The sequence below is a fragment of the Juglans regia genome, chromosome 13 (assembly GCF_001411555.2).
Source record: "Juglans regia cultivar Chandler chromosome 13, Walnut 2.0, whole genome shotgun sequence".
Classification (NCBI taxonomy): domain Eukaryota; kingdom Viridiplantae; phylum Streptophyta; class Magnoliopsida; order Fagales; family Juglandaceae; genus Juglans; species Juglans regia.
The window spans coordinates 1,914,030-1,931,714 of record NC_049913.1 but is presented as its reverse complement, the minus strand read 5'-3'; the positions used below and the strand labels follow the sequence as shown (position 1 = coordinate 1,931,714).

The window sequence follows — 17,685 nt, the reverse complement described above, 5'->3', positions numbered from 1 at the left end:
TTTATATACATTTAAATTCATCTTAGATAAATTTTATAAAATTTACTCTATAATCTCAACTCACTATTATTCATAAAAAACTTAATTTAATTCAACATCTAAATGTAATCTTAAAATTTGTATTGCGGGCTGAGCTAAGTAAGTAGCAATAGAGACAACTTTTTCTAAATTTATTTTAAAAAAATAAGTTATAAAATAATAATATCGTTAAAATTTTTTAAAATAAGACTATAAAAAAATAAGAAATAAAAAATCATGTATTTGAATAATTTGATGGTGACAAATTTATTATAAATAAGGAAGATCCAGTTGTGGAAGTAATTAAGCATTGATGACTTCCAAATAAATATAAAGTCACATCTGGATCTTTAGTTTTCTTTTTTTTTTTGTTTCTCTCGATAGCTTGAGCGTACAGCTCATTCAAGTAATAAAAGCATAATGCCACAGGCTCTACGAATATGCCCTAATTAGCAAGCAATAAAAAAGAGGCAGAGAATATGCGCATAGAATAAATAGACTTTAAAGTAAGAAAAAGACAGAATTTAGTCAGTATTTATGGTCACCCTTTACTGCAACACACGCACGCACGCTATCCAACGATATTGTTCCCTAATTAAGGGAGTAAATACGCGTTGTCAATATTTTTTTTATTTTTTTTAAAGAAACAAGATACGTATGACAAATATGTTGGTCGTCGTGGTTGATCCGATCACGTAACCCAACTAAAGTAAGGTAGATTTTTCCAAGTTTAGGCCATAAAACATATACATACATGATATATATATATATAGACGAAGGGTAATGCTACAACTACAGTTTGTATTTCTCCTTTTTGCTTTCTTCTTGACATGGCATGCAAAAATTTTTTTTTCTCACTTACCATTTTGTCTTCCTCCTCCGGAGTTTTTCATTTTTCCTTCCCTCTCCAAAGTCCATTTATCCTTTTTTTTTTTTTTCTTTCCATTTCGTCTTCCCTCCAACCCAAAGCTAGTCATCGAGGGTAAAGAAATCCCAATCCCAATAGCTAACGTCGTTGCCCAGACATAGCCTCTCCCTTTCCACTGTAAAGCAACCCATAGCTCCAAACCAGCACACGCCCAAGCCCCACGTTCAACCGTGCTTGCAACAAGCCGAATACTTCTATTTTAGCCCAACTAAAACTATGCACAACTCCTTCCCCCACACGATAACACGTTCACATTGAAATATTAAGCCAATGAACTAAAAAATAACAATTAGACCTCTGGTGGGTAAAGTACAATTTTTTAAACCAAATGCAGATAACTCAAGCTCAGCCAGAGCCAGAAAATGGTAACATGTAATTACCAAGAAATAAGCTAGTATGCAGCTTCAAATTTATATCACTCAAAAAAAAAATTTTTTTGGGGGGGGGCCAGTTATAATAACATGAGAGCTCGTGAGAACGGATGACTCCCACATAATGGTTTGTGACAAATTACACCAAGACAATCCTCTCCTCGTAAACTTTCGACAGGACACCGCCCTCATCATCGTCACCACAACCAAGAAACCGCCTCATTTGAACTGTGTGACTGTTACTAAACAAACTCCATAGGAAAACGTGGAAAATCTCGACAGAATGACGGACCGAAGGGGTCTCGATACTAGCGATGCTACGAAAGCATCGCCTCTGATCAAATTTATGCAACTGCCGGGTGTTCTTAACGGACCTAATAAAAAGCCTGAGATTGTTTTTTGAGGTCGACATGAATGAAGGCACCGTTAATTTTGACTAAAGCCAGATCAGATTAGATTTAAATCATTGGAAAAACTTCTTTTGTAGCAATAGGTGAATAGCGAATTATTGAGAACAGACCACAATGGAGTGGAGGAATTTTTTATTTATGGGACGATATCTCTCAAGGGCATCTATCACTATTCTATAGCTTTTGTGTGTATGGGTGGAACATGGAGAGACTTGGACTTGTTCTCTGAAATTGGTTGGAGGGGGAGGACGAAATGGGAAGAAAAAAAAAGGAAGCAAAAACGACAGGAAAAAAAAAAAGGAAGATGAAATGCAGTGGGTTGGAAGGGGAAGACGAAATGGATAGGAAAAAAAAAGGAAAATGGGAAGACGAAAAGACGAAATAGAGGGGGAAGGAAAAACAAAATGACTCTGGAAGGAAAGACGAAACAGTAAGTGAGTAAAAAAAATAAAAATTATGCCATGGTAGTATACTCAAGTCAAGCGAGAAGTAAAAACGAGAAATGCGAACGGTAGATGTAGCATTTTCCATATATGAAATATAATCTTCCCAAGGCAGCATATATGCATGATCTGGTGCTGTAGAGGAATTTCGCGGACGTATCAATCGATCTTACTGCCGATAATTATGAAAAGTTGAAAACCCATAAGCATGCATGCAGTGACGTTGGATTCTCCAGATTTATGTTATTTTTTTATACTGACTAGGATTGTTCAACCCGACCCGACCCGAAGTCACTGTTCCGACCCGACCCGATCGCACAACCCGATTACCGACCCGGTCATGATACCCGTTTAACCGAACCGAATTTTTTTCGGAAGTTACCCGATTACCCGATTTTTTTTTTTTTTAAACATTAAAAAACATTGGAACACAGATTTTTGTTTTCTGGGTCAAGTGCTTGGCAAGCATTTATCCTACAATTTAACTTCTGGATTTTTGGTTCTTGGTTTCCAGCCATGTACATGAAGCATATGGATTCTGATATATTCGCACCTCCACATTTTCCTTACTACAACAAATAAAATTAAAATGCACTTTAAACGAGTAGACATTTGTAGAATGAATATGATACAAATTGCAGAACAAGACCACAGACATAAAGACAATGGCATTCAAAATCAGAACCCAAAAGACTTACTCATAAAACAAACACTAATTCCATAAGTGCTCTGCTATCATTAGTGTGTGGGCTCTGCTATCACAACTTAATTTCATTTCTAACTAAACCAATAACACTAGAAAAACCAGAAGCATCAACATTGAGCCAAGCCTCCCAAGTATCATCTTCCTCCAGTAAAAAGTGCATGCAACCCCTATAAGAACAATCCAATAAAAAATCAATCTTTGAGTTATATTCGCACCTCCATAAAATCAAATAAGGAATTTTAATAATCACCGTGAGTTAGTAAGGAAAATTCAAGTCATCTTCAATCGGCCTCATTCAAAATATTCATCATCATTTCTACATGAAAAAAAAAATTTTGTTAAAAATCTAATTAATCGAAATGATTATATGAAAATATTCTTCAAATATGAATCTTACCAGTATCTAACTTGTAACTTTCCGCATCTTCCATTACATCTTGGGAGTCATAATTAACGGAGGGAGCCATCAACCAATTTTGTGTGCATATAAGAGCTTCAACTGTTGCAGGGGCCAATGAGCTACGGAATGAATTTAAGACACGACCTCCAACGCTAAATGCTGACTCGGAAGCAACAGTAGATATGAGAATAGCTAACACATCTCGAGCTATATTGGCAAGGATCGGAAAATTGATTGAATTCATCTTCCATCACATTAAAATATCAAAGTTGGGTGTCAATCCTTCAAGGCTCCCCATAAAATATCGATCCAACTCTGATTTGGACTCTATGACACCCTTTGATGCTTGATACTGCCGATACCTACTATAAATATCCGCCGCATTATGAGACGTTGTGTTGCTTTGACTCTCATCAACACTTGAACCTACATTGGATTTTGAATATTGTTTATACATCCGTTCAATCATCCTCCTTAACCTTGTAACAAGTTCAGACGCTCGCTCATGGCCAATAAAATCTGTAAACCAAAACTCTAAAACTTCCAACTTGGCGCGCGTATCAAGCATAGCCGCAATAAATAAGATTTTGTTTACTTTCTCAAAATCCCCCCAATACTTGTCATATTTCAACATCATCCTCTTCGACATAATTTTCAACATATTATCATCACCCATAGAAAATTTGATCAAATGGTTATAGATTGAAGCTATTTCTCTAATGAACAAATGTGAAGTTGCATAAGTTGAGCCTGAAACCCGTAAGGTAATATCATAAAAAATCTTCAAAAATTGTACAAAAATCTTGACAATTTTCCAATCATCTAAAGTTGGTGGTCCTTCTCCAACCTCACGTAAATGCGGACCAAACTGATTGTCTTCATCTTGCATTACCTCAAAAGCCGCATAATAATTGAGAGCTGCACTCAACATCAAATATGTTGAGTTCCACCTAGTTGGAACATCAAGAGAAAGAAGCGCACCACCGAAGATATTTTGTCTCTCCGCGCAAGACTTGAAATTTTCAAGTCTTGCAGGGGAAGACTTCACATATTTCACCGCATTTCAAATTTTTACAATTGATCTATCAATTTCTTTCAAGCCATCATGGACAATAAGATTCAAAATATGTACACAACATCTTATGTGCATAAGGTCATTGTCTAGTTCCAAACAATCTCTAATTTTGGTAATCTTTCTCAAATAATCAATGGCAGTAGTATTAGAGGATGCATTGTCTACTGTGATTGTAAATATCTTCTTTATGCCCCATCTAAGTATAGATGACTCGATCTCTCTTCCTATTGTTGTCCCTTTATGATTAGGAACTTTCATAAAGCCTATAATTCTTTTATGCAAAACCCAATCATCATCAATAAAATGAGATGTTATGCACATATAGTTAAGATTTTGCACTGATGTCCACATGTCAGTAGTGATGCAAATCTTATAATTAGATGCCATGAATATGTCCTTTAACTTGTTTTTTTCTGACAAGTACATTTTCATACAATCTCGCATAATAGTAATGCGAGAGGGGATTGAAAATCTAGGCTCAACTGCTGCCATAAAGTCTTTAAATCCCTGTTTTTCTACAAATCTAAATGGTAGCTCATCCACAATTATCATCTTAGCTACCACCAACCTTATTTTCTGCTCATTATACTTGGCAAGTCCAAAACTAGGACTACTAGATGTACCATCCACCCCATCCCTCCTAGGTCCGGTCGTTTTTTATTGGGGGTTATCCCTTCCAATCCCAGTCTCAATAAAAGCCTTACATGTGTCAATATGGTATCTCAAAGAAGAAGTACCTTGTTTTTTAGAATGACATAATAAAGTCTTACCACAATAATTGCATGCAGCTCTTTGGTCATCGGGATCCTCATTCTCAATATTAGAAAAATGAAGCCATACATTCGATCTACCCCGAGATCTTTTGATAGGAGGGCGAACATGAGAATGAGTAGTTGTAGGGAGAGAGCTGTCCAAATGAATTACACTATGGATTGATTCAGACCCTGACGAAGGCATAGTAGCACTAGACTCTATAACTGCAATTTGAGATAAATAAAACATCATTAATATATATCAATATATATTACATATTTACATGGTAAAAGTCTTCAGTTAATGACACCAAAAAATATCTGCAATTTAAAATATATATTTAGTTATAAAATAGAAAAAGTTATAAAACAGATTGTATTTGAGCAACCACCCTTTCGATTGCTGACAATATTAAAAAAAAAATCTAATGTTCGAACAAAGTAATTAAACATTCAAACATAATTACTTCTTGTGTTTTTTTTGTCTCATTCCAATAACTTTTTTTACACAATAATTGTTAATACGTTTGACCATAGATAGATACTACTGCCATTATTAATGTTCAACCATAATATCAATTTGGTTGAGAATCATAACTACCATGAAATCGCACTAAATCTGTGAAGTTGGAAAATAATCGAATTGAGCTTGAATTTAAGTTTTACATTTTTTTCAAAAAATGTTCAAACGTATAGATGATACACGTTTAGTTGTGCCTAACCATATTGCAGAATATTCCATAAAGAGAAAGGATGATATAGATGCCATGCACATCCATTTAGTTGTGCCTACTTCTGGGTCAACAAGCAGGAGATAGACTAAATCCTTTCAAATCATGCCTAGCATCTTTGATTGCTATCACCCGCAAGCCCACGCTTATAGCATTGACAATGTAGGTTTCACCCCCCACAAAGTCAAGGACATTTTCAAACATTAAACCCCTCACCAAGCATATCCATATTTCCCTAGGGGAAAAAATCCATACGTTACTAATGCCAAGTACAAATCTCTCATACGCGTATGCTTTTGTAAAAAGGTAAATCCCAATTAAAAAGAATAGTTTTTTTTTATATATACTTTTTCAAAATAAGATCCACTTTTTTAACAGAAGTATGCAGACAGAAGAAATTAATGGAATAGGGTTAACCCAGACTTTGAACCAAGGACCGCACAGACTAGACTGTACTACCATCAACCACCAAACACTTCAGCTATTAGGAAAAAAATGCGTATCAATAAAAAACTATAACACTAACACCTTAATTAGCCTAGCACAGAACAACTTCTAATAGGCTTGAACCTTTCCCAAAGCTGGTTAAATAAACGAAACAGAAACTTTGTGATCATGTGTTTATTACCAAGGCAAGTATAACAAAAATTGGAGAAACTACAATGGTAAGAATGGAATTCTATTACCTCAAAGCAAAATACACCAGTCATCAGTCCACTACAAGGCTATTTTTTTTTTAGTTGATTCGCAATAAAATATTTCGGGGATAAGAAAAAAGACCACAAAAACATCCCAGCTTAAGCTAAACTAAGCCAGCCAAAGCAAGGCCAGTATATTGGTTTGCCTAATCTTATAAGCTTAAAATTCTAAACCCATTCCTGCATGATGATATTAAATCATCATTCACCAAACTAATCATGTCAGGAAAAATTCTATAAATTAAAGTCTGGTCTATACTTAAGAGAAAAAAGATCAGCTGAAGCTTATCTTATCATGATGATCAATAATATCCCACACAATGCAACAACATAAGATTATAATACGGCCATACATCAAATCTTCCTCAATTTCACTTTATATCCCACAATACAATAATTTATACGGCCGTAATCAATTGTAATATTTAGGGGGCCATACGTGCCCTGCTAAAAATCTTCCTAAGTGAAAAATATTTTAGGGTTGGGTTTGAGATTTTTTCATGCATTGTGGGTTTGATAAACACAGTTACCTACTCACACCTTATTCTCTTAAGTTGAGAGCCCGTCATGTATAGGTTTTCATGATTTCTACTTACCCAAAAACAAATGCTCATGATTCTATTATGGGTAATTCTATTATGGGTAACCAACAAACTCAACAACATCCAAAGTGCGTATCAAGAACTAATTCAAACTAAAGAGACCAAAAACTAAAATAGATAAATCGGAAACCCATAATACCCAAAAGTTCAAAAAGCAAAATAAACCCAAACTCAAGAACCCTAGGGTTCAAATCATTCATACCTTCTGTCCGAGAGAGAGATCGAGACACCGAGAGTGAGAACTTAGAGGGCTGAGACAGCAAGAGGCTGAGTGCGAGAAGGAGCTGAGTGCGAGCTGAGGAGCTGAGTGCGAGCTAAGGCTAAGTGCGAGAGGCTGAGTGCGAGAAGGAGCTGAGTGCGAGCTAAGGCTGCGAGAAGGAGCTGAGTGCGAGCTGAGGAGCTGAGTGCGAGCTAAGGCTACGAGAAGGAGCTGAGTGCGAGCTGAGGAGCTGAGTGCGAGAAGGAGCTGAGTGCGAGCTGAGGCTGAGTGCGAGAAGGGGCAGAGTGCGAGAAGCGTCTGTGAGAGGGCAGAGTGCGAGAGGGCTAGCGTGTGGAAGAAAACGTGTTTTTGAATTTTGATAGAAGAAAAAGGGCATCGTTCGGTTATCGGGTATTAACCGATTTAGCCGACTTAATTCGGAAATCAAACGGGTGTCTTCCGTTCCGCAACCGTTTCGTTTTGGGTCGGGTAATTCGGAATTTACGGGTCGGGTCGGGTCGGGTAAGCGGCTTAAATGTACACCCCTAATACTGACCATATAAATCTCTAATATTCTTTGAATCTTTGGTACGTATTTATTGCATTATATAGTGGACTTAATTCCTTTATCCATCCAATCATGCAGATGCAGGTGCCATTATGTGGCTTTATTATAATGAACTGAAGGCTCACGAATCACGATCATGCTCCTTATTATAACAATGAAGGCAATGCATTTGATTCATGAGCCCGTGACGTGTTATTGTTAGCGCTGTAAATTCAAATTAAAAAATTGAAAAATCGGTTTGAATCAGATCAATTTTACTTCTTTTGAACCGGTTCAGCCCGGAACTAATTTTTAAAATATAAAATCCAGCCGGTTCCGGTTTTGGAATTTTTTAAACCGGACCGGACTGGTTGATTAAAAAAATAAAAAATAATATTTTTATATATAAGTTTTATACAAAATATTTTTTATATATTAAATATTAATATATATAAGTTTTATATATAATGTATAATTATAAATTTTTATGTGAAATTTTATATATAATATATATATTCATATATGTAATAATTTATAAATTTATTATAATTTATAAATTATTACATAAAATGTTAATATTAAATCACTAAAAGTTTATAACTAATACTAATATATAACTTAGAATTATACCAATAGTCTAATATTAATACTATTATATAGTCTGATATATTAATAAAAGTATAAAACAGTTTTTTTTTAATTAAATTTTTTTTTTATAAACAAATTTTTAATGACAAATTGTGAAACTTACATTTTAAAAAAACTGAAAAATCGGACCGGACCAGAAACCGGTAAAACTGAAAGTATCGGTTTAGGAGGGTAACCGGTGCGTAATCGGTTTTAAAAAATACAAAATCGGTACATACCGGTTCGGTCCTAGATTTTATCCAAAACCAGATTGGACCGAACCGGTTACATTCCTAATTATTATTGTTTTTACATTTTTTTTTTTTCTGTCTCTCTACTCCATTGAGAGAGAGAGAGAGAGAGAGAGAGAGATCATGGTAGTGAATCTACTGGATGTGAGGCTTAGTTCATTGGGCTGGTCTTTTATTAGTTGTAGGTGGGTCAATTTAGCTGAGTTGTTAGAAGTAATTCGGCCTATTAAAAGTGTATAAAACTAGTGCTGAAGCCTTGTATTAAAGCCCATTCTTGGAGACAACCCTATTGTAAAACATATGTTAAAAGAGTAATGTTACCGACAAGTTCTAAATACAAGTTTTTCGCAAGTTTTTTATAAAAAAATGAATTTCATTAATAAAAAATAAATTTGTCACATTTTTTTTTTTTTTTTAGTGGTGTCCACTCTTTTATAAAAGATACGTGCGAAACTGGTACATTTTAGTCATGAATAGTAAAAATGGGATTGTTTGGATTGAGAGATCTTCTCAACACATCTCATTTTATCATTATAATTTTTAAAAATTTTTAAAACAAAAAATCTACTCAACCTCCTACTATTCACACAATCTCCACACTCCATATTATTTTTAATTTTTATTATTTTTTTCTTTTATTAAATATTTATTATATGAATAATGAATAAAAAATTTGAAATAATTTAAAAAGAATAAACTCAAAAAAAATATTAAAAAAAATATTAAAAATTTAAAAAATTTAAAAAAGTGTGGAGTGTGGAGTGTGGTGGAGGTTGTGTAGCAAAGCTCTTTTTAAAATTAGTTTATGAACAATAAAACTAGAAAATTTAAAAATAAATATAATATATGAAAATGATGAGTAATAAAACTCGATAGACATTCTACTAACACATGACAACTAACAATTCAAAGAGGATTTAAAAATTATTTTTTTAATACTAATTGCGTTAAAGTTATAAAACTGCTTACTAAAATATTTGAAATAATAATTCGCCTGCTAGCTGCTTATGACAGCCTTCAAATTTGGAACACTCAAATTAAACTACAATATCGTTCGTGTCAGAGCTTATCCAAACCAATAACATATAATTAAAAAAACTCGTAAATTTAATATGAAAAATTGGTTACAAGATAATACGAAAATTTTAAAATCTAATAAAATATTATTATAGTATAATTTTTTAATATAATTCTATTTAAAAAAATTAAATTATTTTATATATTTTATTTGAGAACAAATTATGAGAAATTTTATTTACAATTCTGAGTAGGGGATTGTATGTGCAGACTCATTGATTAATGAAAGTAAAATAAGAAAAATTATCATTTTAAAAATGATATTATTGTAATTTTATTTTATTTTTAAATATAATTATATCGACTTCTATGAACAGTCTCTAAATAAAAATTGTACGTAGACTAACTTATAAATTATAATGATCAGAGATATGTTTGCCTTGATCTCTATTTTCTCTCTGTTAAAAGGGACCGCATGGATGCTATTAAAAAAAATCCACTTATTTTCTCCCTCTGTCGGACATCTGAGATTTTCACGTGGGAAGTATATAATTTGTATCTTCTCCTCCGATCCACTTGCCTCTGGTATTGCATTTTCTTCTCCTCCGATCCATTTATTTATACTTTTTAAAATAAAATTCATTTTTTTTTATAAAAATTTATGTAAAAATTATCTATTTATACTTATAAAGAGTTAGATATAAGTTTCAAATTGACAAATAACGTAAAAATCTTTTATAAAAAATTAAATTTCATTAATAAAAAATAATTTTTTCATAATTTTTTAAAATGAGATTTATCTTTTTATAAAAATTTACATAAAATTTATCTATTTAAACTCCTTTTTTATACCTGCAACCGCCGGTGCGAAATAGGTGCGGAACTAGCCGCCACGCCAGTTTATATTTTATTAAAAAAAAATGGAAAATGAAAGCGGAAAAAGAGAAATTTGTACGTAGGATTTCTCTTCTCTTAGAGCATTCTCATTGGATTAGCTAAAAGCTAAATCCAATGAGAATTTAGCTATTAGGTTATAAAATCTCTCACATTGAATTAGCTATATTCCAAATATTTGGAATATAGCTACAGTAAAGTCTAAACTAATTTCCAAATTTGGAACACACTATTCATTCATCAAATCTTTTTTATATTATTTCTTTCTCTCTCCTTTTAATATAAATTATTTCTCTCTCCATTTTAAATGCCAATTGAAAAAATATAATTAGAATATAATTACTAATTAATATATAATATTATGAATAATAAAATATGATAAAATAAAATAAATTCATAATTAAAAAAATTAAAAAAATTTTAAAATTATTAATTATTCATTACTATATAATGAATAAATGGATAATTCAATTTAGAGATTTGATGTGAATAGTCAAAGTTAAATTCATTTTATATTATTTTATTGTCATATAATGAAAAAATGACTATTCCAATATAGAAACTTATGTGAATGTAATAGTTAAATGTTAAATTCATTTTACATTTATTAAAAATGTACTTTAATTTAACTAATCCAACGAGAGTACTCTTATATATGCAGTAGTGTGACTGGTGTCACTTTCCAAATGCTGCAGGCAGGAAAGTGGACTACTGCATGTATCACCACAAAAAATAGAGCCAACCCCACCCCGGGAAGGTTAGTTGACCGTTAAATCGGGACAGCTTACTGACTCGTCCTAGTCCCGCTAACGCCCTTTCACTTGCCCCCCAATCTTTCAAACTTTTCAACGCATAAGTTACTCGACTCGTTAAATTCATTTTTAAATTTTAATAAAAATATATATTTTTCATATATTTAAAATTTTTTTATCCATAATTTTACATTAAATTAATTATTAAATTTATCAAAATAATAATATAATATTATTTTTTTAATAATAATATTTTATTTTTTTAATTTTTTATAATTACACTAATCATATATTAATTAATAATTTAATTTGATTCTTATATTATTATTACAAGACAGTTAGAGATTAAATATAAATAAAAAAGACTATTAAAGATTAAAAATAAATAAAAAACATATTTAATGAATAAACAATAACCTTTTAAATTTAAAAAAATTTATATATTTATTATAGCTTAAAATTTTATATTTATCTATTTGACTAATTTAATATCTTTTTCTTTTAATAAAATTTATTATATTTTACATTTGTCTAGATTTTTATTGAAGTAAATACCAATACTCTAAAACCTAAGTAGTTAGTACGTTGTTGGTACAAACACTCCCTAAACTACGGTTTCTTCCATGTCCTTTATTTATTTATTTTGTACGGAATATTCTCCGTCCTAAATCCCCGGCACCCCTCTACGTCGCCTTGGAAGCTCCACCATCCAAACTCCTGCGGGGTTTTCGATCCAAAACTGCCTGAATCTTATCGATAACTCTGTTTTCTCTACTAGTCAAACTGTTTCAATCACAAGTAAGTCTTTGACCTCTGACATTTTTATCAGCAAGTCAAGTCCAATCCTCTTCAAGAAGTTCATTTGAGAGCCTTTGGTTTTCGGTCCATGGCGGTCGTCCGGAATTTAAGTCTTATGCGTGGTACTATTATCACGAAAATCCCTTGTTTGGAATCAAAGAATTGGGTCTTTGGAACCTCCTTTTTTGGTGGTGGGTTTTGTTGCAATGGAGGGAAGATGAAGGGAAAGGTTGGGATTGGAGTAAGAGCAATGGTGCGAGTGAGTGGGGAGGAATCGGAAGGTTTGCGGGATTTCAAGGGTTTAAGGGAAGTTTTGGGGTTTGATGTGGTTTCGGAGGGGGAGTTGAGGGAGAAGGGGTTTATGGGAATGAGGAAGACGAAGCTCGTGTGCACAATCGGACCGGCGTGTTGCTCTTTGGAGGATTTGGAGAAGTTGGCATTGGGAGGGATGAATGTGGCTAGGCTTAATATGTGTCATAATGCGAGGGAGTGGCACCGAGATGTGATTAGGAAGATTAAGAGCTTAAATGAGGAAAAAGGATTTTGTGTTTCGGTCATGATTGATACTGAAGGTAGTCAGATTCATGTGGTGGATCATGGAGCTCCTTCCTCTGTCAAAGCAGAGGTAAATGTATTGAACTCACTAATTGGTTTTGGCTGTGTCTAGAAAAAATTCGACATAGGTGTTAACTAGGGAAAAAATATGAGTACGGCCTCCTTTTATGTTTTGTTCACAATGCTGATCTATCATAAGAAAGATGCAATTTTGATAGATTCACCTTCTAATGGGATCATCAGGATGGTTCAATCTGGCTGTTTACAGCACGAAAGTTTGAGGGTTCGCGTCCATTCACTGTTCAAGCTAACTATGAAGGTTTTTCTGAAGGTAGTAGCATATTAATACTCATTGAATAAAGAATCAGTTTCCCCGCCCACCTGCCTATCTTTTACATACGTACATACATACATACTTTTGTATTATATATATATATATATATATATCTCAATTAACTTTACTGATATGAATTTGGCTATGATTTACTACCTGGGCAGGTATCGAGGTGGGAGATGACCTTATTATTGATGGTGGAATGGCAGGGTTTGAAGTAATAGAAAAGATTGGGAGTGATTTACGTTGTAAGTGCACTGACCCTGGTTTATTCCTACCTCGAGCCAAATTGAGCTTTTGGAGAGATGAGAAGCTGGTGGGGAGGAATTATGGGCTTCATACTCTATCAACTAAGGTTGATTTCGCATGCTTTGTTCTTGAATTATATATTCCAGCCTGTTTGGCTTTTAGATTCTCTTTTTTCCACTTATGGACATATAAGTTTAACATAATGGCATGCTTTGGTTCATGTAACTAGTGAATGTGAAGTTTCTTTGTCATTTCTGCAGCATTTGCTCTATACCAGCTCCCTGATTAAAGCATCAATGTGCCTGAAATCATCTTCTCTTCCCTCTTTTTGCCGACTTGTTTACTGGTCGTGAAAACATGAAAAGTGTTTGAAACAATTTTGAACAGAATCACTGATTAGATGCCTCAATCTGTCTTCAGATGATGCTACGAAACCCAGAACTATAGAATATATTTTCATCGTCATAAATTCATAATTTATATTGTCTGATCCACAGGATTGGGCTGACATTGAATTTGGAGTTTCTGAAGGTGTCGATTTCATTGCCATGTCTTTTGTAAATGATTCTGGTTCTGTCAGACATCTTAAGAACTACCTCTCCACCAAATCATCTGCGTAAGGAAGTACACTGTCACAAATTCAATTTTAATCTTTTTTTTGGCTGAGTTCTACATATTGACAGCTTTTTTTCCTCCTCTTGAACAACATAATTGATTCTTCTTAAATTCTTTGACCTATCACCACTAATTGACAACTTGAAATTTCATCAATGATAGTTTCTTCTGAAATTATGTGATGTGAGGCAGTATCTCTTCCCTGTGATTGAACTTAGCGCCACTTGCCCACAGTATGGTGATGGATCACCAGCATGGAAAGAAACTTTATCCAATTTCCCCCCCTCAATATGCTAAAAAAAACTAATTGTTACCAATCCTAGTTAACACTTTTGACTTGTGATGTTTAGGTTCACTAGATCACCCTTTTAATTTTCTGCTAAAAGTTGGAATGCATATTTTAATCAAGCTTATTGTTTTTGCTAGGAATAAATATGCTTGCTTTTTATTCATTATCACTTTTTCTTCGAGTTCGCCTGAAAGAACTGAATAGTTCTCATTCACAGATCCACGAAGGTAGTGGCAAAGATAGAGAGCTTGGAGTCTCTACAGAAATTGGAAGAAATAATAGAGGCCTCAGATGGAATCATGGTAGCTCGGGGTGACCTTGGAGTTGAGATTCCACTTAAACAGATTCCTATCGTGCAAGAAGAAATAGTTCATCTTTGCAGGCAACTAAACAAGCCAGTAATTGTAGCTTCTCAACTTCTCGGGTCCATGGTTGAATATCCCACCCCAACACGCGCTGAGGTACTATCCTACAAGTACAATAAGTACTACTACCACTGCTGTTATTATTTTGGTTATGAGGAATTCTGTATGGAAGAAAGGGGAGTGTGCTTGAGGAATAATGTGTTAAACAGTAGGGACTTCTTGAACATTGTATTATTGATTCTATGGTTCGGTTCCATCAGGTTGCAGATGTTTCTGAAGCAGTTAGGCAGTATGCTGATGCACTGATGTTGTCCGGTGAGTCAGCTATTGGTTTATATGGACAGAAGGCTCTTTCTGTCCTGCAGATGACCAGCAGTCGAATGGAATCATGGGGTCGTGTGGAAAATCAACAAAGTCGTCTCCTTCATTATCAACTTGGAGTATCATTGCCTGATCGAATTGCCGAGCAGATATGCAAATGTGCTGCAGAAATGGGTAATTTCACAGCCCCCGTCTGATTCTACCATCCCCAATTCCGAAACTACCTAAATTGTAGCTGTTAGCTCTTCTTGTTGTGTTGTTTATTATCAAGGAGTTAGTAAAATGCTAGTAAGAAGACTAGATCCCAAATTTATTGCACACGCCAAGTACTTGGCGTGTGAGAATTAAATGTTTTAGTTTTTATGTTTCATTAACCAGTGAACTACAACTATGTGCTGTGTCTGTAGCTAACAAACTTGGTGTGGATGCAATCTTTGTGTACACAAAGCATGGACACATGGCATCACTCCTGTCACGCAACCGTCCAAACCCTCCCATATTTGCATTCACGAATGATGATAGCACCCGTATGGCTCTGAATCTGCAGTGGGGAGTAATTCCGCTCCTTGTTGATTTCTCGGCTGACATGGAAGCTAACATCACAGAAACCATTGATCTAATAAAATCAGGAGGGATGCTGAAAGAGAGAGATGCTGTTTTGGTGGTCTCAGACGTCCCTCCAACCCGTGCAACCCCAATGGCTTTCCAATCAATCCAGGTCAAGACCATCACTTAGGGACTCAAATCTTTCCATGATATGCTGCGTAACTAAAGCCTAGGGTAGCTCAATTACTCGGATTATCATCCTTCAGGACTGAGTATTTGTGCAGATTGTGTAGTTTTGGTTTTATTTGTATTCAATGTTCATAACACACAAGTTTTAGTTAAAATTGTTGTCCCCTGTTTGGTTGTAACTTGTACGGAACTATATACATCTACCTGGAGTATGTAATTTGTTGTAATTGCTTGTTCTCTGCCTAAAAAATAGTCCAAGTTTTCAGGCTGTAGTCCAACCAGATGTTGCCAAATTGGTACTTATATATACGTGCGCGCGTGTGTGTATTCTCTACGTGTGGACTTCAATGGTGGTAGGTCCAGCTTGATAATTTATGATTGCTATCTTCCCATCGTATACGCAAGTCCAAAACCTCAATTCAGTACTAAAAAACAGCATTGTTTACGTGCTAATTTTGGGGTTGACGTAGTGCAGACTTCATATTTTTGTAAAACAAAAGTTACAAAACCACAATGTATTATCTATACGAGAATAGCTATACATCAGTCAGTAGCCACAACACACTTCACATGATGTTTTTTTTTTTTTAAACTGTTAAGTATGCTGTGGCTACAGGCTGATATAAATAATTGTTCTATATATATATATATATAATATGCGCGCGTGCACGTGCGAGGTTTATTAAACAATAACTTTAGTCTTGTTGAATCACACCGCCTATTCATTTGAAAGGTTATGAAATTTAAAAAATTAGACATTTTGTCCTCTTTGTCTGTGATATTTTTTCTGCTTTTATTCATATATAATTTTTTAAGCAAATATATATTTTTTTGTTCGTCGAGTTATATTTAATTGTCTTTGTGTTAAGTAATTATAAATTTAAAATAATTTAAAAGATGATGACATGTTAAAGGTCAATATATATATAACACTAGCCGTTTAAATAGTAAAATGAGAAGGGATAGTTTTAGATAAAAATTAAAAGTTAAATAAAATATTATTTTTTAATATTATTATTATTTTAAAATTTAAAAAAATTATATTATTTTTATATTTTCTATAAAAAATTGTAAAATTTATAATAATAATTTGAAATAAGATAAAACTGTTTGTATATTGAAACTGGGGCTATGTCTCGTTTCATCCATAAACCAACCTTCTTGTGGGGACCTAATAAATAGCCTCTTCCTAATTACTTTTAAAATTTCTCAGTTAACACACAACTCTAGGAATTTGAGGCTACTACTGCCTGGTGCCACCACTACCTTAGAAATAGAACCCCAGTTTCTTTTATTTTATTTTATTTTTAAATTGTGTTGAAACTTTCATGAATTATTCATATGTTTAATTTAAAACAATGAAGAGGAACCAATGGAATAAGTGAGATTTTAATTATTATAACATAGTTGTGTTGTGATTTTTTCCAATAATTTAGTTTATTTATTATTTATTTTTAAGTGATGTTTAAATTTTATTATTTATTTGAAAGAGCAGTGTAGTCTGAGTAGCACTGCTCTATTTGACAGTTAGGTCAAATTAGTTTATTTATTTTTTATATTTTTATCATTTTAAAATATTTTTCAAAAATATAAAAATATATCAATATAATAATATTTATTTATTTAATTATTAAATAAAAATAATGATAAAATACATGAAATGTCAAAAGGTAAATTAATATTTTTCTATTTAAAAATGGGGAGAAGAGTGGCACTAGAGCCACTGCTCCCAACTATTGTTGAGAGCTATCGTTAATAGTTTTTTGATTTTTTTTTTTATATTTTTTTATATAATTTTTTAATATTTTTAAAAAATAAAAAATTTATAATATTATTAAGAAATATTTATTTAATTACTAAAAATTATCGATAAAAATTATTGATATCGGTAAGAGTAGTGTTAGGCGCTGTTTGGATTCAAAGGTGACTTCGAATATATAAGGATGATTTCAAATATCTGAAGATGATTTCGTACGGTCCAAGTTGTCTGTCCAACCCGTCTC

The 17,685-nt window shown here is 33.2% G+C and overlaps 1 protein-coding gene and 1 long non-coding RNA gene across 3 annotated transcripts; one reads left to right on the top strand and one right to left on the bottom strand.

Annotated features, from left to right (window-relative positions):
* Positions 1-2,724: 2,724 nt before the first annotated feature.
* Positions 2,725-7,392, bottom strand: LOC108992369. Of its 2 annotated transcripts, XR_001996305.2 has the most exons (5): positions 7,337-7,392; positions 5,122-5,328; positions 3,274-3,702; positions 3,127-3,192; positions 2,725-3,043 (listed from the first exon to the last, which is right to left on the bottom strand). It is a non-coding gene; the product is annotated as an uncharacterized LOC108992369 (long non-coding RNA). The 2 variants fall into 2 exon arrangements; XR_001996304.1 differs by lacking the exons at positions 5,122-5,328; positions 7,337-7,392 and having other exon boundaries at positions 3,274-5,115.
* Positions 7,393-12,058: 4,666 nt separating this feature from the next.
* On the top strand, positions 12,059-15,954 carry LOC108992385 (pyruvate kinase isozyme A, chloroplastic-like). Its single transcript, XM_018966944.2, has 7 exons — positions 12,059-12,844; positions 13,018-13,105; positions 13,273-13,463; positions 13,855-13,973; positions 14,479-14,722; positions 14,887-15,121; positions 15,355-15,954. Exons 1-7 carry the CDS (start codon positions 12,308-12,310, stop codon positions 15,681-15,683), a joined length of 1,743 nt encoding a protein of 580 aa, XP_018822489.2. The 5' UTR covers positions 12,059-12,307; the 3' UTR covers positions 15,684-15,954.
* Positions 15,955-17,685: the final 1,731 nt, after the last annotated feature.